The sequence below is a fragment of the Pan paniscus genome, chromosome 10 (genome assembly GCF_029289425.2).
Source record: "Pan paniscus chromosome 10, NHGRI_mPanPan1-v2.0_pri, whole genome shotgun sequence".
Classification (NCBI taxonomy): Eukaryota; Metazoa; Chordata; class Mammalia; order Primates; family Hominidae; genus Pan; species Pan paniscus.
In genome coordinates this window covers 46,309,056-46,327,898 of record NC_073259.2, presented here as the reverse complement: position 1 = coordinate 46,327,898, position 18,843 = coordinate 46,309,056, and the positions used below count along the sequence as shown (strand labels likewise).

The window sequence follows — 18,843 nt, the reverse complement described above, 5'->3', positions numbered from 1 at the left end:
TTGCTTGCTCCAGGGCTAAAGGAATCAATACTCCTAGCACACCAGTGAGCTATTTATACCACATGATGCTTTGAGCCTATCAACCCGATGGTCTGTGCAGTGTTTTTGCTTTATGTCTCTTTTAAGGAGCAGACTCATTCGAACTACCCCAGGTGTGGCATAGCCCACTGTAAGGGGAGGATGTTCCCTATAGCACTTCCATATGATGTCAAGTTAGTGGCCATTCTGCCCTACAGATCAACAGAAGCACATGACGCCAGCATCCTCATGGAGTCATTCACAATTAGTACCAGATAAGAATGCATTGTGTAGACCAGTGCTGCCCCATAGACTATTCTGCGATGATGAAAATGTCACGCTTGTAATCCCAGCACTTTGGGAGGCTGAGGCGGGCAGATAACTTGAGGTCAGGAGTTCAAGACCAGCCTGGACAACATGGTGAAACCCTGTCTCTACTAAAAATACAAAACTTAGCCAGGCATGGTGTCAGGTGCCTGTAATCCCAGCTACTCAGGAGGCTGAGGCAGGAGAATGGTTTGAACCTGGGAGGCAGAGGTTGCAGTGAGCCGAGATTGTGCCACTGCACTCCAGCCTGGGTGACAGAGCAAGACTCTGTCTCAAAAAAAAAAAAAAAGAAGAAGAAAGAAAGAAAAAAGAAAGAAAGAAGAAAGAAAAAAGGAAGAAAATGTTGTGTATTTGCACTGTCTCTTACGGTAGCCCTGAGGTTATCAAATACTGGAACTGTGGCTTGTGCGGTTGACAAGCTAGATGTTTACCTTTATTTCATTTAAATACTCACATGTAGCTAGTGGCTACTGGATTGAACAGTGTAGGCATAGAACCAAAGCTTGGAATATGAAAACTTGAAAACACTTGATCCTAATTATGCAAACTTCCTGGGGTGTATTCCTCTTGGTTTACCTGGAAAAGTGCATTATAACACAGCCTTGGAAATTTTGTGTTCTTCTAGGTCAGCTATAAAAATGCTACATAAGATCCTTCTAACAGTGTATCAGAACTCCATTCTCCACATTTCTCCAGCCAGAGACATGCCCATTTATGCAGCTGTTGATTTCCTTTCTCTAAGTCCCTTCATGTTTCACAAAATAACCCTCAAGTTCTAACCCCGATTCCCCTAAGTCCATCTCATCCCACTGAAACACATTTTAGCCTTTGGTTTGAAATATTTTCAGATGTTTCTGAAAAATTAGAGTGAATCACATCCCCAGGCCAACTTATCCTCAATCAATACATTAGCTGGCATGATTTCCTTATTTTCAGATCACAATGCTGTGTTCTTGTTTACTGTGCCTAGCAATGCTACCCTTCATAAACCCCACTTCCTTGGGAAGCAGAGTGGAGTGCATCGGCGTAAGTTGGGCCCCTTAGGAGTCCTGTTTCTGCACAGCAGTCATTTGTAATCCTCCAGGTCACTGGCACAGCCGCCATCTCTAATGGCAGACACAGTTTTGCCAGTAGCTGTTTGGTTTTCATTTTTGAGGGTCTCACGTAGGTGTCATATATTGACTGCACACTTCCTGGGAGTAGAGCACAGTTTGGTCCAGCACCTCTAATTTTCCTGGCTCAGGGCCTGCTTTAGGAATGGGAACCTCTTTTATCTCCTCTCTAGGAGAGAGCTAGCAAGACCATCAGTCGTCTGTCAGGTCCCCCAACTCAGTAGGAAGCAGGACAATGTAGCAGTTAATTTGTGGCTTGTGAAGCTAGCTGCTGAAGGTTCAAATCCCATCCCTTGCTAGTGTGGCATTGCTCAAGCTATCCCTTCTGTCAAATGGGGGTAGTAATGATTCATCTCCCATAAGGTCCTTATAAGGATAAGGCAAATTGGTTTGCATGAAGCATTTATTTACAGCAGTACTTGCAACAAAGTAAGTGCTATATAAGTATGAGCCATTTTTATTACCATAAGCAAAGCTTTCTACATTGGTTGACTTGACAAACTTCTGGCAAACTTTTATTCTCTTTGGAAATCATTCAGCAGGCACTGTTTACATCCTTTCGCTGCCATATCTCTAGCTTTCACCAAATCTGCCACACATTCCTGCCTTCTCTGTTGGCCTCGCTTGGATTCTCCTACATGCTTCCAGTTAGCCAGCCAGAGGATTTTCCTGTCTCTGGGAATCTTGTGGAAAATCTTGCATTTTGGGGCACCTTCTCTTTCAGTTATAATGATATATCTTAAAAGTTTTACATTTACAAATGTCTATTTCACACTCTCATTCTAAAGTAGAATCGATGATGACCTTTTCTCCCCGTTCAGCCCCATAAAAACTCATTTTCCCCTCTTTTCTTTTCCTCCCAGCTCCTAGACTTCCTTTGGAGGAGTGGCCTAGGTGGTGGGGCCCAGGGCTGAGTAACTGATATTTCCAGGAGTTCCCCGAAGAAGGCAGGGCCAGAGGGAGAGCTGGGAAGGTGGTGACATTACAAAGACAAATGCATGTTATAGATGAGGCAACAGCATTATCCAAGGCTGAGGCGGAGAGCCCAGCAGGCCAGGGCCACATCGTGGTGGGGCAGGGTCTGATTCACACTGAGGCAGAGGTGAGTCTCCTTCCTTCTCCTTCTGATGGGTTGGTGGCGTTACAAGCCAGGGAAGGAAGGAAAGGGTCCCAGATCCAGACTTGCTCTTTCTGAAATCCAGGGCTTCCCCCAGGGACTGGGTCAGCCACCTGGGGAATGAGAATGGGGGTCTGAGCTCAAACATGGTGTAGTGAAAAGGACACCGGACCATGACTCCAAAATCTGGTCCTGTCCTGGTCCACTTCTAAGACGGAGTTTCGCTCTTGTTGTCCAGGTTGGAGAGTAACGGCACAATCTCAGCTCACTGCAACCTCCACCTCCTGGGTTCAATTCTTCTGCCTCAGCCTCCTGAGTAGCTGGGATTACAGGCATGCGCCACCATGCCCGGCTATTTTTTGTTTGTTTGTTTGTATTTTTAATAGAGACAGGGTTTCTCCATGTTGGTCAGGTTGGTCTCGAACTCCCGACCTCAGGTGATCCACCTTCCTCGACCTCCCAAACTGCTGGGATTACAGGCGTGAGCCACCGCGCCCGGCCTGTCCTGGCCCACTTCTAGCTAGTTATATATGCTTGGGTGAGTCACGCCCTCCTCTGTCAGTTTTCCTTAATGAGGGGATTGACTCGTTTAGCAACTTACAAGTGTTTTCTCCCACTGAAGAGCAAGCTGGACCAATACGTTCTGCAGCTAAAATCAAACAAGGGTCTCTCCCTAGACCCTTGTAAAATAACAACAGCAATAATTATTAATGTACAGAAGTTTCACAATGTAAGTTCTCCCCCCATAAATATCTCCAAATCAGTGGTACCTGCTACCCTGTATATTAGACTATAATACAAATGGAGTCTGAGTCTGAAAACAACTCATATCTAATAAATTTAAGATTAAGCGATATATATGCTATTCTGCAGTAAGGAACGTGGCTTTCAGATGTTTTTCCACCTGAAGAATTCTGAGAGACATGGGGCCAGGTGGACACCAAGGCTCTTGCAGTGTGAAGTCTGATTCCTCTCTGGGTTTTCAGGGAACTACGGATGCAGGTGCAAGGACACAGCTTCCAGGAGTTGGGCCGCTCACGTTCCCACTGACTTTAACATTCCTGGTGACTCAGGGAATGCGGCCGCATTCCCCAAACTCAAGCACTGATCTGAAGAAGCCTCTGTGATCCACCTCGAAGAACGCCTTTCTGTACCGGTCCCGCACACCTACAGCTCACTCTCACAAAGACCCCACCTTGGAGTAAACGGACAGAGGCTTCCCACCAGCTGGGCTGGGCTGGCTGCAGAGGAGAGCATGCACTTGAAGTTGTATCACTCCGCCCCTGCCTCACAGGCACCTTTTGACTTTTGGGTGGTGGAGTGAGAATAAGAAGGCACCTTACCCTACATCACGGAACCCCCAAACACTCTCTCTGACTAGCCACCCGAGACTGCCCCGCTCTCCCTTCCCACACTCTGGGGTGCGGCAGCGCTAGCTCTTAGCCCTGTGGGTGAACAGCGGCCTTGCAACCACATTGAGGCGGCAGGGAGATCATGACTCAGCCGCTGGGTTCTGAAAATTCTTCTCCTCCGTCCCGCCCTGCCAGATGGAGAAGATGCGGCTCACTGCTTCTCCAGACTGCTTCTCCAGACCCTCTCCCCTGGGGAGGGGGTGGGGGGAGCAGGCTCTCGGTTACTCTCGGTGATCCGAGGAGGACAGGGAGGGCTGGCTCTCCTGGGCAGGAGGTAAGGCACTGGCAGGGGGAGGACGAGGTCGGCAGGTGCTTTTCTGCAAACTGGGGACAATTCAGTCCTGCTACATGGATCCGTGGAAGGAGGGCTTCCACCTCAACCAACCCCTTAGATCCAGGGCAAGGAACGTGGGCTTGGTGACAGGGACAGCTGTCATATTCTTCTGTGAGGCTGTTTTTGTCTGTTTTTCCTCCTTGGGTCTCTAGCAGGTGGGTTCGTGCCTGGTGCTCCAGTGATGGGAAGAAAACCCACCTCACCACAGCTACTGCCCGTGAGAATATAACCAGGGCAATGGGATGTTGGTGGGCACTGAAGGGGGTGGGGTGGGAGCTGTGGGCCGATTATTTATCGTGAGTAGGCAGGAGAGGGAGACCCCACTAGGCGCTGGACAAGCGGGGCCTGCAGTGGGGGGAGGTGCAGGTGTCTCTGTCCCTGAGGAATGGATGCATTTCTCCTGCCTGTTCCCTCAACATCAGTCAGCAGCCACTTATGCAGTGGTGGAGGCATCTCTGGGCAAGGCCCTGCCTCCAGCCTCTGCCCTCTGCCCCGACTTGGGTTTCTTTGTCAAACAAACAGCAACTCCTCATGGCTGAGGTCTCAAGGGACCGGGGAAAAGCCTGCAGGAAAGGGGTTAGGTTGGACAGGAGAGAGAATGGGCTGGGTGGATAGGGGAGGTGGCAGAGGAGGGGCTGAACCCCAGACGGGGTGAGGAGGGCTGCTGAGTAGCCGCCAGCCCCGGGCCTGGCACGTGGCCCTGGAGGAGCAGCCCCACCCAGGCACCGCCACAGGCTGTCCTAGTCAGGAGATCTCATTGCCAAACACTTCGAGCACAAGGGGCGTTAGCTTCATGCTGCACTCAGGCTGGAAGGAGAGGCAGCGGTACTGCTTGGAGTGCTCCTCATTGAGGCTGCGCAGGTCGGCTAGCTTCTGGATCATCTTGGCATAGAGCAGGTGGCTGCCCGGGGGCGGGTGGCGGCAGCGGATGTACGTCTGCAGTGTGTTGGACAGGCGGTCCTGGATGGCCTCAATCAGCGCGGCGTCCTGCACCCCAGGACGATCTGTGGGCACGGGGATAGAGGAGAAGGCACAGGAGCTCTCAGCTGGGCCCCTCACTGCTCAATCCCACCACCCCCCACCCACACAGACACTCAACGGCAGCACCCCCTAGGCCACCCCTCTATGACTGCTGACCGGTGATACCACTGCCTGGCCCCAAAGCCCTCCAGTGACTTCTCCGTGCATTTAGGATCCAGACCTAGGTCCTTCCATGGGCGCACCTGGCCCTGTCCCTGCCTGGCCTTGCTCCCTGTCCATGCTCTGTCCATCCCTCAGCGTCCCGATGCGCCATGCTCTCTGGCCACCAGCCTTCACATCTGTGCTCCCTCTGCTTGGAACTCTGCTCTGCTATCTTTGCCAGACTCTTACTGATCCTTTGGATAACAGCTTAAAAGGTCTTCCTCCAAAAGGCCATTCCTGGCAACACTCTACCTCTGTAGCCCAGACCACGTCAGCTTCCCTCCTTCTATTCTACCCTTCTGTAGCATCACTTACTTTATTTTTAAAACTCTTGCCTTGTTAGGAATTAATAATTAAATAACATTTGTTTAATGTTTCCTCCTAAGCTTCATGGGAGAGGAGCCTGTGTCCCATTTGCTGCTGAACCCCAGTACCTAGCATAGTGCCTGGTACCTAATAGGTGCTCAATAAATTGTTGCTAAGTGGATGAATGAATGAGGGAAGGCTGGCTGGGCAGGGGTAGAGGAGCCCACCTCCATTCCTTGAGCCTCCAGTCCAGGAAAGCATCCCTGGGCAGAGGCCACTAGCACAGGCTGAGGCAGGGCCGCCCCTCTTTGGACCTCATCACCGACATCATGTCCCCAAGGTCACAATAACTTTCTCTTCGGCCTTTTCTCCTTCTTCTCACCTCTAACCAGCAGAAGAGGTCAAGGGTCACTGCACATTGCCTCCAAAATCAATCAGGTAAACTATATAGGCAGAACCATCTCTCAGGCTCCAAAGTTTTGTAACTTGCCCACAAGAAACCTCAAATAACAGGAATGTTGAGCCCAGTTCACGCAAGAGCAGAGCCTGAGTATTGGGAATGCGCAGGCCTGTCTGTGGCCCCAGGAACCCTGCTTATCTAGTTCCTCAGAATCCCCCCTACGAATCGCCTGCACACTCTGCAAGGCAGAGCCAAGGGCAGTGAGGGGCACCTCAGCGTCCACACACCACAGGGGCTCTGCAAACCAGCAAAGTAGGTATTTCCTTATCTGTGTCTCCTTTTGCTACGTCTCCCTTCAGGTTGCCCAGCTGGCCCTCAGCAGGTCTTTGTCCTTCATACTCCCCGCTCCCCAGGTCCCTGAGCCCCTCCCTGCCTGGCCCCATACCTGGGGAGACGATGCAGATGGCCATGAGCAGGACATGCTCCTCCTCATGCAAGTTCAGCTTCTTCAGTCCCACCTGGAACTTGATGAGGGGCTCAATCAGCTCCAGGCTGTGTCCGGCTGTGAGAGACAATGGCCAGGTACTGTGGGCAGAGCTGAGGAGCCGCCCACCCACCTCCAACCCCATGGGTCTGACCCTCGCCCTTCTCTCCCTGTTGGTGCCTAACTCCCTCCCATGTATCTGATTGGAGCCCAAACCCCAGGACGGGTGGAGCCAGAATCTGGGAGCTGGAAAAGTTGGAGGTGGAGTCTAGGCATACCTTTGGTCACGTCACTGACGCGGTACTTGTAGTCTTGGTTGCCACAGGTCCAGGACATGTCGTCCATGGTGAAGGACTCATTGGAGCGCAACATGATGACCTCAATGGCACTTGACTTCAGCAGTACGATCTGGTCCTCAGAGGTGAGGTCTCTGCAGGGGAGGGAGGGAAGGAGGTCAGGTTACCAGTAAACACCTTCAAGCCACACAAATCAGTTTAGTGCTTTGACAGGTATACACCTGCTGGGCACCAACATGCACCCTGGGTCTTTCATCGAGGAGCTTGCAGGCTGGCTGGAAGGGACAAGAGTGTTCCTTGAGAAAGAACAGTTCAACACTGTGATCATGTGCCAAGGCCAGAAGTGAAGTAGCTCAGTTACTAAGACAAGAAAAACTCAGAGACCAAGCAGCCAGAGCTATGGGGCACAGGAAACGGAGCCCAGGGAAGTTCCCAGCATTGAGGCATGAATATGGTGGTCTGCAAAAGGTAGGGCCATGGTATCTTCAACAACACCCAAGTTTTCTCCTCCTCTCCCTCCTGCTGTCCTCCAGTCCTTCTCAGTAGTAAATTCAGCCAACTCTGTCTCTAGGATGTCTCTCAAGCCCATGATCTTATTCCCACTCCTACCAGGAGTGCCCTGGTTCAGAGCTCCAGCGTCTTTTCCAATAGCCTCTTACAGGAATCCCAGACTTGTGTCTCTCCAGTCTCTCATTCATCTTTCTTACCACTGCTGCAGGTCAATGTCCTCTTGCACTCAGAAATCTTCACTGACTCTCAAACACCCTAGGATCAGGCCCACACTCCCTAACTTGGCTCCAACCTCTCATTCCAACTCCCTTTCCCATGGTAAACTCCACCAACCTTCCATTCTAGCAGCATCATGCCACTCCACATTCAGATGCTGTGTGTTCTCACTGTGCCTTTTTTTTTTCTTGTGACAGGATCTCACTCTGTTGCTGAGGCTGCAGTGCAGTGTTATGATCATAGCATGCTATAGCCTCAAACTCCTGGGCTCAAGTGAGTCTCCCACCTCAGCCTTCCGAATAGCTAAGACTACAAGCATGTGCCACCATGCTCAGCTAATTTTCTTTTATTAGTATTTTTAGAGACAGTGTCCTGTTCTGTCACACAAGCTGGAGTGCAACAGAATGATTATGGCTTACTGCAGCCTCAAACTCCTGGGCTCGAGCAATCCTCCTGCCTCAGCCTCCTAAGTAGCTGGGACTACAGGTGCACACCATCACGCCTAGCTAATTTGTTTTGAGACGGAGTCTCACTTTGTCGCCCAGGCTGGAGTGCAGTGGCGCGATCTCGGCTCACTGCAAGCTTCGCCTCCCAGGTTCACGCCATTCTCCTGCCTCAGCCTCCCGAGTAGCTGGGACTACAGGTGCCCACCACCATGGCCAGCTAATTTTTTTTTGTATTTTTAGTAGAGACGAGGTTTCACAGTGTTAGCCAGGATGGTCTCGATCTCCTGACCTTGTGATCTGCCTGCCTAGGCTTCCCAAAGTGCTGGGATTACAGGTGTACGCCTAGCTAATTTTTAAATTTTTTTTGTAGAGATGGTGTCTCACTATGTGGCCCAGGCTGGTCTCAAATTCCTGGCCTCAAGTGATCCTCTCATCTTGGCCTCTCAAAGAACCAGGGTTACAGGTGTGAGCCACTGCACCCAGCCATCACCACGCCTTTCAGCATACTACAGCTCCAGCCAGGAATACCCTTCTAATTCTCCATTTTGTTTTTCTGGTCCTGAATCCACTGTGTTTTCCACTGGAGCCCCGCACCTTCTGACTCTTTAGCACAGTTAGGGCCATGTCGTTGCGATGCCTTGAACATTGCTGGTGCTCTTATTTTGCCCTTCTCCTCCAGTTCTGCTCTTTACATGCTTGTTTTCCACTCCTTTTTTTTTTTTTTTTTTTTTTTTTGAGACAGAGTCTTGCTCTGTTGCCCAGGCTGGAGTGCAGTGGTGAGATCTTGGCTCACTGCAACCTCCACCTCCCAGGTTCAAGCAATTCTCCTACCTCAGCCTCCTGAGTAGCTGGGATTACAGGCACCCGCCACCACACTCAGCTAATTTTCGTATTTTTAGTAGAGACGGGGTTTCGCCATGTTGGCCAGGCTGGTCTCGAACTCCTGACCTCAGATAATCTGCCTGCCTCAGCCTCCCAAGGAGCTGGGATTACGGCGTGAGCCACTGCGCCCGGCCACTTGTTTTCTACTCTTGTTTGTAAGTTACTTGGGGGCCAGCACCTCCTCTTAATCACCTTACTGTTGCCCACACACTGACCATTGAGCCGTCAGCACAAGATGATCAATAGAGATGCGTTGATGATTTGAGAGGCCAATGACTAGTTCCACTATTCTGAGTCAGGAATGGGCTTGTCTGAACAATGGCGAGGAAAAGGCAGGGCTCACAAATCAGCTTGCTTCTGGCTTTTACTCCCTTTCTCTTCCTGACTGTCTACTTCCTCCTGGATATCCTGCAGATAGGCTGTCACCCCCTCAATGGCTGCATGTTTATATATAAAGATGGGAAGCTGATATTAACTGATGAGAGTGTTGTATCAATGGGTGATAGATGGTGGGAAATGAGAAGGCTTGCATGATCAGGATGGCCAGCAAAGGATCTGTATTGAAAAAAATCACAACGTGCTACAGTTGGAGGGCCCCTCTTAGGAACTCTTAGAGATGGCTCCTACATAACCTCTGCAGGACTCTCCTAGGGTCAGGGAGCTCAGGGCCTCTGGACACAGCCATGGGGTTGTTAGCGCCGAGATTAATGACCTCTTCTATTGAGCTACAATCCACGTGATAGTACACTCATTTGTGGTTCACAGTTTTGTGCTCAATAAACCCAGAACCAGACTTCTCCACTAGCCATGGGACTTCCTTTGAACCATAACTAATGGAGTTTTTTAAAAAGGAAAACTGCCGTGTCCTCCTTCAGATAGTCTAATGACACAATGTCTAACATCTCACCATCCTTGTCACTTTTCTCTAGATGCTCAATCCACATTTAAAACACAAAAATGAACACCATCCCCATTTTTGTTTTGACTCATTATACAAGTAAAACATACTCATTATCAAATCTTTGGAAAATACATAAAAATGTAAAAACAAATTAAATTTGCTCATAACCACACTTCACATTTTGGCGTATTTTCTTCCTATCTTTTTTTCTTATTTATTTATTTTAATTTTTTTTTGAGACAGTCTTGCTCTGTCACCCAGGCTGGAGTGCAGTGGTGCAATCTCGGCTCACTGCAACCTCTGCCTCCCAGGTTCACACAATTCTCCTGTCTCAGCCTGCGGAGAAGCTGGGACTACAGGCATGTGCCACCACACCTGGCTAATTTTTGTATTTTTAGTAGATATGGGGTTTCACCATGTTGGCCAGGCTGCTCTTGAATCCTGACCTCAAGTGAGTCCTGCCCACCTTGGCCTCCCAAAGTTCTGGGATTATAAGTGTGAGCCACCGTGCCTGGCACCTTCCTGTCTTTTTTCTATGCAAATATATATATACCCACAAATATACATAGAGAGAGGGAGTACACATTTAACATACTGGAGCTTATACTAATTCTTTATCCTACTTCCTATATCACTCAAAATTATTTAGCCCAGTTCTTAGAGGGTTGCATGATGTTACATCATAACAGTATACTCTAAGTTATTGAGCCAGTCTTCCATTTATCTATTTTTGAACATTTTGATTGCTTCCAATTTTTGCTATCATAGGTAATTCTGAGAGGAATAACTTTATACATAGCCTTTTGTTCAGTGCCCCACTCAAACAGATGGCCAGCAGTGAACACATCTTCCATGGATGCAGGCCAGAGAGGTTTTAGTGGGATCACCGCTTTTGTGATCCAGACATCCTGCTGCTAGGAACACAAACCCAAAACGACCCCAAATGACTGCCCACAGCCTGGAAATACAGGGCCTTTCTAAATACAGCTCACAGCCAGGACCAGGGATGGTGGCGTGGTGGGAGTAGAGGTGGAGTTACAGGGGAAGCCATAAGAGAGCTTGTTCCACGATGATAGGCACCAGCACAGCTCCGTTCCCCCTCTCTCACCCGTGTGACATTTACACCCTTCTCTGTCTTCATGCCTGCAGCCGCTTCTGGGCACCCGAGATGTGACTGGAATTGTGTTGCTGTTTCGTCTTTCCCACCCCCACAGGCAGAGCCCGGCCCCTCCCCTCCCCTCCCGCATTCCCACGGTACCTCCAGCAGGCTTGTAGCAGGGCTCTTATCTCCTTACAGCAATTGTTTACATGTCTATCTCTTTCATCAGACACCAAATCCCTGGATGCCAGGGACTGTCTTCTCAACAACTTTTGTCCCTCACAGTTTATGTAAGAAAGCTATTTGTTGGATGGATGAAGAAATGAATGTGGAGAAAGGGCACAGCACGAAGGAAGCATGATAACCCCCAGGGCTCTTCCCTAGGCATGGAAATGGCAATGAAGGTGAAGGCATTTAGCAGAAGAGGGCAGGGCTGCAGCTTTTGTGGCCTGGTCTCTTGTGTACTTTACTTGTCAGTGAAGCCTGGGGGTCCCAAGTCCTCAGATCTAAGGCTGCTCTTGGCCATTTAGATGCTGCTGCTGATGCCACCTCCTCCATGCATTTCATTTGCAGTGCCAGCAGGGAGGGAGATTTGTGGGGTGAGACTGAGAGGCTAAGGGAGGAGAGATGGGAGGAGAGAGCAGGCCAAGGCCACACTGTAGCACAGTTCACACCCAGAACAGCCCATCCAGCCCTGCCCCACGTTGGTCTCATGCCCACACTGGAGACTCATCCTGTGCCCCCACACACCCACACAGAAGTCTCATCCTGCCTTCCCCACACCCTCCGCCCCTGCCTGCAGGCAGCAAGATCAAAGCCACCAGAGATGCAGCCACTGTTCTTCTATGTCTTGGAACAATAGAACCCCTAAGTGTGGAAAGCAGCAGAACCAGAGAGCTACTGGGCTGGCCCACCCTGGGCCCAGTTGGAGCCTAGGTTTGGGCTCCAGTCCAGGCTCAGCATCACCTCTGTCCAGTCACAAAGAGCGTCCATACCAGTGTCCCTGCAAGCTCTCTTAGCAAGGCCTGCTCCATTTTCATTGGCATACCTTCTGCTCTGGGACTTCTCAAGTCATACTGAAGACAGAGAAGCCAACCCTAGCATGTCCAGGATCAGTTTAACCCATTTTGCATCAATGGCTGGGCAGCTCCTGTACCTGCCATATGTACCTCACTTTAGCCATGAGTTGCAAGGACAGACTAGGGGACAGAGGAGAACATGATGAAAGGAAGAGGGCAGACTTCAACTTAACCTCGGGAAGAGAAACTGAGAGTAGTGCTATTTGTGTCAGGGTACATGTGGGAGGGCAATGGATAGGGGCCTTGAGCATGGGAGAAATTGGAGGCTGGGGTTCCTTAGTGAAGGGGGCAGGATTGGAGTAATCCGACTTGATGCGTAACTTTCTTTTTAGGGCAGCTTTCCCATGTATGCAATCTCAGCCACCATTGGAATCACTGAACCTGGAATCACTGTATCTGGAAAGGGCCGTGGGGGCCCTCTGTCCTACTCCCCACTAGAGCAGGGAAGGATGAAGCCTGTGTAGACAAGGACTGCTGCCTGACATGAGGATGGAAGCCGAGTGCTTCTGTGTTTTTTCCCTAGCCGTTTACACAAAACAAGACTTTGGAATATGTGGAGTTTGCAAACAGTAACGTGAAGCGTGGAGGAGGGAGTTGGAACTTGTGCTCTACGGAATGTGTTGTCAGTTCCAAAGAAAGCCTCTGAGGGTAAACCCTGGGCTCAGAGCAATGCCGGGCTCACACAAGATCTGTCGCTTGCTCCTGCCTGCCTGCCTGCCAGAGGGGCCCTCGCTCCTATCACTACAACCAAAATGTGCAATGCAGTAGGAGTGTCTCAGCACTGTCTGCCAGTTTTCTCTTCTTCACCATTTTCACATTAATTCCAGGGGAAGAGCATCGAAAAATTTCTGTTATTTGTGTTGGTGAGAGGCATAAAATAACACAGAGCCAGTTTTCTCAGGGCAGAAACAAACTGGAAAGTTCTGGGTTTAGCTCTGTGAATGACCATCATCTCACTGGCAAGGCATTAATTTCGGCAATAACTCATGGCTTTTCTACACAGCTAAGAGGGCCATACACCAATATATGGCACCTCATAATCTGTTTCCATCCAGAGCCGGCAATGTTAACTCATTTTCCAGTTCCCCATATTCCAGCACTGAATCTGAGCATTAGTATCTAGGAAGCATTTTCCCCCTTCTGCGGGAAATACAGCTATTGCTGCTACTTGAAAGACGATAACATTGCTTGAGATTGATTTACTTCTCTTTCTCAACCATATTGTTTATGTATTTTATGGCAATATACCAAATGAACTTTGGGGAAGAATGAAGGTACAAATATACATAAATATAGCCATTTCCCAACACATCTATTAAATGTGTCAATACTCTATTGTTTTAAGAATATTGGCCGGCAGTGGCTCATGCCTGTAATCCCAGCACTTTGGGAGGCCGAGACAGGCGGATCACGAGGTCAGGAGATCAAGACCATCCTGGCTAACACGGTGAAAACCTGTCTCTATTAAAAATACAAAAAAATTAGCCGGGCATAGTGGCGGGCGCCTGTCATCCCAGCTACTCGGGAGACTGAGGCAGGAGAGTGGTGTGAACCCGGGAGGCGGAGCTTGCAGTGACCGAGATCATGCCACTGCACTCCAGCCTAGGCGACAGAGCGAGACTCTGCCTCAATTAAAAAAAAAAAAAAAAAAAAAAAGAATATTGGCCGGGCGTGGTGGTTCATGCCTGTAATCCCAGCACTTTGGGAAGCTGAGGCCGGCAGATCACCTGAGGTCAGTAGTTCAAGACCAGCCTGGCCAAGATGGTGAAACCCCATCTCTACTACTAAAAATACAAAACTAGCCAGGCGTGGTGGTGCGTGCCTGTAATTTCTGCTACTCAGGAGGCTGAGGCAGGAGAATTGCTTGAACCCAGGAGGCAGAGGTTGCAGTAAGTTGAGATCGCGTCATTGTACTCCGGCCTGGGCAACAAGAGGGAAACTCTGTCTCAAAAAAAATACAAAAAATTAGCCAGGCATGGTGGCACGCTCCTGTAGTTCCAGCTACTTGGGAGGCTGAAGCAGGAGAATTGCTTGAACCTGGAAGGCGGAGGTGGCAGTGAGCTGAGATCGCGCCATTGCACTCCAGCCTAGGTGAAAAGAGCGAAACCGCCTCAAAAAAGAAAAAAAAAATTAACCTTGCATGAGTATTTAAATATAAGTATTATATACAGTATTAGTGTTAAAACAATAAAACATAGGAATAAGTGAATGAAATTTATATGAATGAATTGATAAAGGAGGATCCCTTCTCCAGTAGAACTCCTTATACTTATATATTTTGGCAAAAATGTATCAGTATGGTTAGGAAATGGTCTTTATTTTTTTCTTTTTTGAGACAGGGTCTTGCTCTGTTGCCCAGGCTGGAGTGCAGTGGTGCAATCATGGATCACTGTAGCCTTGACCTCCTGGGCTCAAGTGATTCTCCTGCCTCAGCCTCCCTAGTAGGTGGGACTACAGGCATGTGCAACCACACCTGGCTAATTTATAAATTTTTTTTTTTGTAGAGAAGAGGTCTCACTATGTTGATCAGGCTGGTCTGGAACTCCTGGGCTGAAGAAATCCTCCTACCTCAGTCTCTCAAAGTGTTGGGATAGGCATGTGCCACTGTGCCCAGCCAGGAAATGGTCTTTAAATGTACATTTTGGTGAAGGATGCCAGGGTCATATATGCCAGTAAACCTATCTCTCTCCAGGATTCCTAGACTGTTTCACAAGTCTACATGGCCAAGCCCTTCTCTCTATCACTTCATTCTGCTCTCAGAGTTGGGGTGTGGAGGAATCATATCGTTGAATTTAAAGAGATAATATGAGGATTCCAGTCAAGCCAGCTGGAGTGAACACAGCAGTGAGCTGGGAGTTCTAGGCCTGGCTCTGACATGCTGGCTCCAACACCTGGAAGGGATCCTGGCTGGCCATTGGACCTCTCTGGGCTTCCACACCATCATCCAGAAAGTGCGGGGATGGACTAGCTCTCCAGTGCTGGCCTGCAGAGTAACGCAAGACAGGCTGCACTTTCTAAATACAGATTTCTGGGCCTACGCCAGAGATTCTGATTTCGCAGGTCTAGGGTAGGACCTGAATCTCTATTTTAAAGAAGCAATGGAGGCTGGCTGCTGTTGCTCATGCCCGTAATCCCAGCACTTTGGGAGGCTGAGGTGGGTGGATCACTTGAGGTCAGGAGTTTGAGACAAGCCTGGCCAACATGGCGAAACTCCGTCTCTACTAAAAATAAAAAAATTAGGGCAGGGTGCGATGGTTCATGCCTGTAATCCCAGCACTTTGGGAGACCAAGGCGGTTGGATCACGAGGTCAGGTGATCGAGAGCAGCCTGGCCAACGTGGTGAAACCCCGTCTCTACTAAAAATACAAAAATTAGCCGGGCTTGGTGGCCCACACCTGTAATCCCAGCTACTTAGGAGGCTGAGGCAGGAGAATCACTTGAACCCGGGAGGCGGAGGTTACAGTGAGCCAAGATAGCGCCACTGCACTCCAGCCTGGGCATCAGAGCGAGACTCCGTCTGGAAAAAAAATAAAAATAAATAAATAAATAAATAAATAAATAAATAAATAAATTAGCCGGGCGTGGTGTCTGGTGCCTGTAATCCCAGCTACTTGGGAGGTTGAGGCAGGAGAATCGCTTGAACCTAGGAGGCGGAGGTTGCAGTGAGCCGAGATCGCGCCACTGCACTCCAGCCTGCGTGACAGAGCAAGACGCCGTTTAAAAAAATAAAAAATAAAAAAAAGAAGTGGTGGATGAGTGATCTCCAACCCTTCTTGTAGCTCAGTCTAGGACTCTGACTCTGTTCCCCAGAGATTGCAGAAGTTTCTTACCTGAATCCTGGTATCATCTTAGCAAAGCCAATGACCTTTTGGATGCTGTAACTGACCAGGTCAGCCAGGTGGGGCAGCATGGAGAGCTGGGACAGCTCTAGGGTCACAGAAGGGTCATCTGAATCTTCTTCACTCAGATCCAGATTGGAGAAGCTGGACGAGTCCATCATGTCTGGGGGAGATGAGGGAAGAGAAGGAGCTATTTAAGGATACTGGGACCAGGCCCCCTCTTGCCAGACCCTGCAAAGACCTGGTGTGCCCTGGCAGCAGAGTCAGCTGGGAATCCCACAGTGACTCCACAGGTCACCCTTCAGCCCCAGGCTTCCCTCTGGGACTCTCTCTGCCTCTTTCAGCAGCATAAAGCAGTAAAATCAAAGAGCCAGAGACACTCAGAGCAATGAGACTTCCTCAAGCAGACTGTGTGCTGTTTCTACGGCTCTCAATCAAAAAAGAATTTGGGACCCATCAAGTCATGGAAAAAAATGTTCAACCTTGCTAATGGTCAAAGAACTGCAGTGTAGAACATCTATACTTTTCACCTACAAACCAGAAACAAAAATGTTTAAATATTGATGCCAGTATTTATAAAGATGCAGGAAATTAGGCAATGCCTATGAGGGCTGGGGTGCTAAAGGAGGTGCACATTACTGAAGGTACTCTAGACAGCTATTTGACATTAGCCAAATAATTGTGTGTACTCTTTGACCAGTAGTCACACTTCCTGGAATTCACTGTAAGGGAAAATTGCTGATAAGTGTAAATATTTAGCTACAAGTATACTGTTTTCTTATTAAAATGCTGAGAAATAATCCAGATATCCAATGGTAGGGGATTAGGTACATTATTGTATTCCAGAATACTATGCAGCCTTTAAAAATTATATTCTGGATGCGTACTAACTGGTATGGAAAAACAATGCAATATAAAAAAAAGCAAGTCATCAGATTGTATACAGCACAATTTCTTTTCTAAATATACATGTGTGTTTTTTTTTAAAAAAAGAAAGGAAGGAAAACATGATGCCTCCCAGACTCTCAGCTGAGCTGGAGGGGACAGGTCCTCCAGGGCCAGAGTGGTCCCCAGAGCTCAGGTGGAAGGTGGACCTCAATGGGACCAATACATTCACCTTCCCACTCCAAATTTCACCTTCTGAAGGGCCCAGGATTAAAATATCACGTAAAGGAAGCAGGTCACCTCCACGGAGGGGGCCATGGGCTGAAGCCTGGCTTAGAGGAAACAGCATGGGCCCGGGAGGCTGATGCTACACAGCTGGAATCCCAGCTTGGCCTCTTCCCCAGTGTGGGCCCTTGGGTAAGTCACCCCTTTCTGTAACAGAGGGGCTGTTGTGAAGACACTGCATAGCGCACAGTATTTATGTAAGTTTCCATTAGGGAGCCTTCCACCTCCTTCCATCCAGCAGCCCCAGGGCAGGTGCGGTGGACTTCTCGCCCCCGCTCCCTTACTCTATGGAGGACTGAAGTCCTGCTTACCTGAAGAGGTGATACAGTGATCTGAGCAGGAGGAGGAGGAGTCCCCAGAGAAGCTGGGAGTGTGTCTGGAGTTGGGCCTGGAAGGATGGCTCCCTCCACCATCATTCACACGAACTGGAGGCTGGAAGGGAAAGATGGGGTCTCAGACCCACATTTTGGGGTTGCCTTCCTACCTTGGCCCTGATCTCTGATAGGAATGGCTTTGAGGAAGGTCTACAGGAAGGCAAAGCCTCCCAGTGCCAGGGGCAGAGCAGCCTCCGTCCCTACCCCAGTTCTGTTCAGGATGTCCCTTGCCCTCTGTCCCTACTCCCTGGGCCCTGGCTCCACTAGTGCTTCTCCTCTGGACCGGCTCATCCTCCCAGCAGGCAGACATACCCGGAACTGGCAGAAGTCGGAGTAGGTGGGGTCGTAGGTCTTATGGTGGGCGTCCAGCAGTATGGCAATGATGCGCTGCTGCTCCTCAGACAGCTTGGGCCGCAGACTGTCCTTCAAGGCCTCCTCCTCCTTCCGCTTCAGGATCATCTCCCGCTTCCTCTGCACTTCCTCATCTGTCAGGATGACTGTGGGGTGGGAAGGGGAGTCAGGAGGGCTGGCCAGCAGCTCCTCCAGGAAACCTTCCTCCTGCGGTTGGGGGTAAAGGTCCAAGATAGGAGGGGCTTTAACACTCGGGGCTCCCTCGGGGGTCCTCCTGCCACGGAGACTCCCACTCCACTGTGTGAAGAAAAATTGGGTTTGCTGTGGTGAAAAGGAAGGCACATGCAAGAAGAAGAAAAAGAGGATTTGAGAGGGGGGATGATCTGGGCTTTAGGGAGTCGGGGTTCTCAAGAACAAGTTGTGGGACCTTGGGCAAACTCTCTGGGCTTTTGTTCTTTTGTTTGTAAAATGAGAGATTTGGACCATATAAGTTCTTCCAAGGTTCCTTTCTTGTACCTTCCTCCATAAAGTGTGTGTGTGTGTGTCTGTGTGTGTTGACATGCAGGTGGGAGAAGTAATAACACCTGCCTCAAAGGATCAACTGATTTGAGAACTGGATGCATGCCTGGCCCAGAGCAGATGCTCACTAAATGTTAGTTCTCTTCTCTTCCCTACCCTGATGTTCCATGATCCTGAAGAAATCAGGGTGAAGAGAGGATGCCAGAGCTCTCATAGCGCTGGAAGTGAGATGTGGAGAGGACTCCTCTATGTGGCTGTCTCCACATCCAGGTTTCCAGACATGGGACTGTGGAATATAGAAAGACTAGACCTCTTTGGTTCTCTGCAAAACCACCCCTCCTCCAGCATGTACAGCCTTGACATTTCTGTCCATGGAAGTTTTCAAGTCCTCTTGAAGGCCCCAAAGGGTGAGGCCTTGCAGCTCTAATCTTAGAAGTTCTCTCCAGCCACTAATCAGGGTGTGGGGCCA

The 18,843-nt window shown here is 49.5% G+C and overlaps 1 protein-coding gene across 6 annotated transcripts in view; it reads right to left on the bottom strand.

Moving 5' to 3' along the window:
- Positions 1–1,842: 1,842 nt before the first annotated feature.
- The window catches only part of VDR (vitamin D receptor), a 124,642-nt gene continuing 107,641 nt past the window's right edge, over positions 1,843–18,843 (bottom strand). For all 6 annotated transcript variants that reach the window (XM_055095717.3, XM_063593068.1, XM_057299465.2 and 3 more), the window contains 6 exons: positions 17,817–18,001; positions 17,442–17,562; positions 15,952–16,123; positions 6,971–7,122; positions 6,654–6,770; positions 1,843–5,324 (listed from right to left, as the gene is read on the bottom strand). In XM_055095717.3, the coding sequence (XP_054951692.1) occupies positions 5,065–5,324; positions 6,654–6,770; positions 6,971–7,122; positions 15,952–16,123; positions 17,442–17,562; positions 17,817–18,001 (1,007 nt within the window). In that variant the 3' untranslated portion in view covers positions 1,843–5,064. The remainder of the gene's footprint in view (positions 5,325–6,653; positions 6,771–6,970; positions 7,123–15,951; positions 16,124–17,441; positions 17,563–17,816; positions 18,002–18,843) is intronic.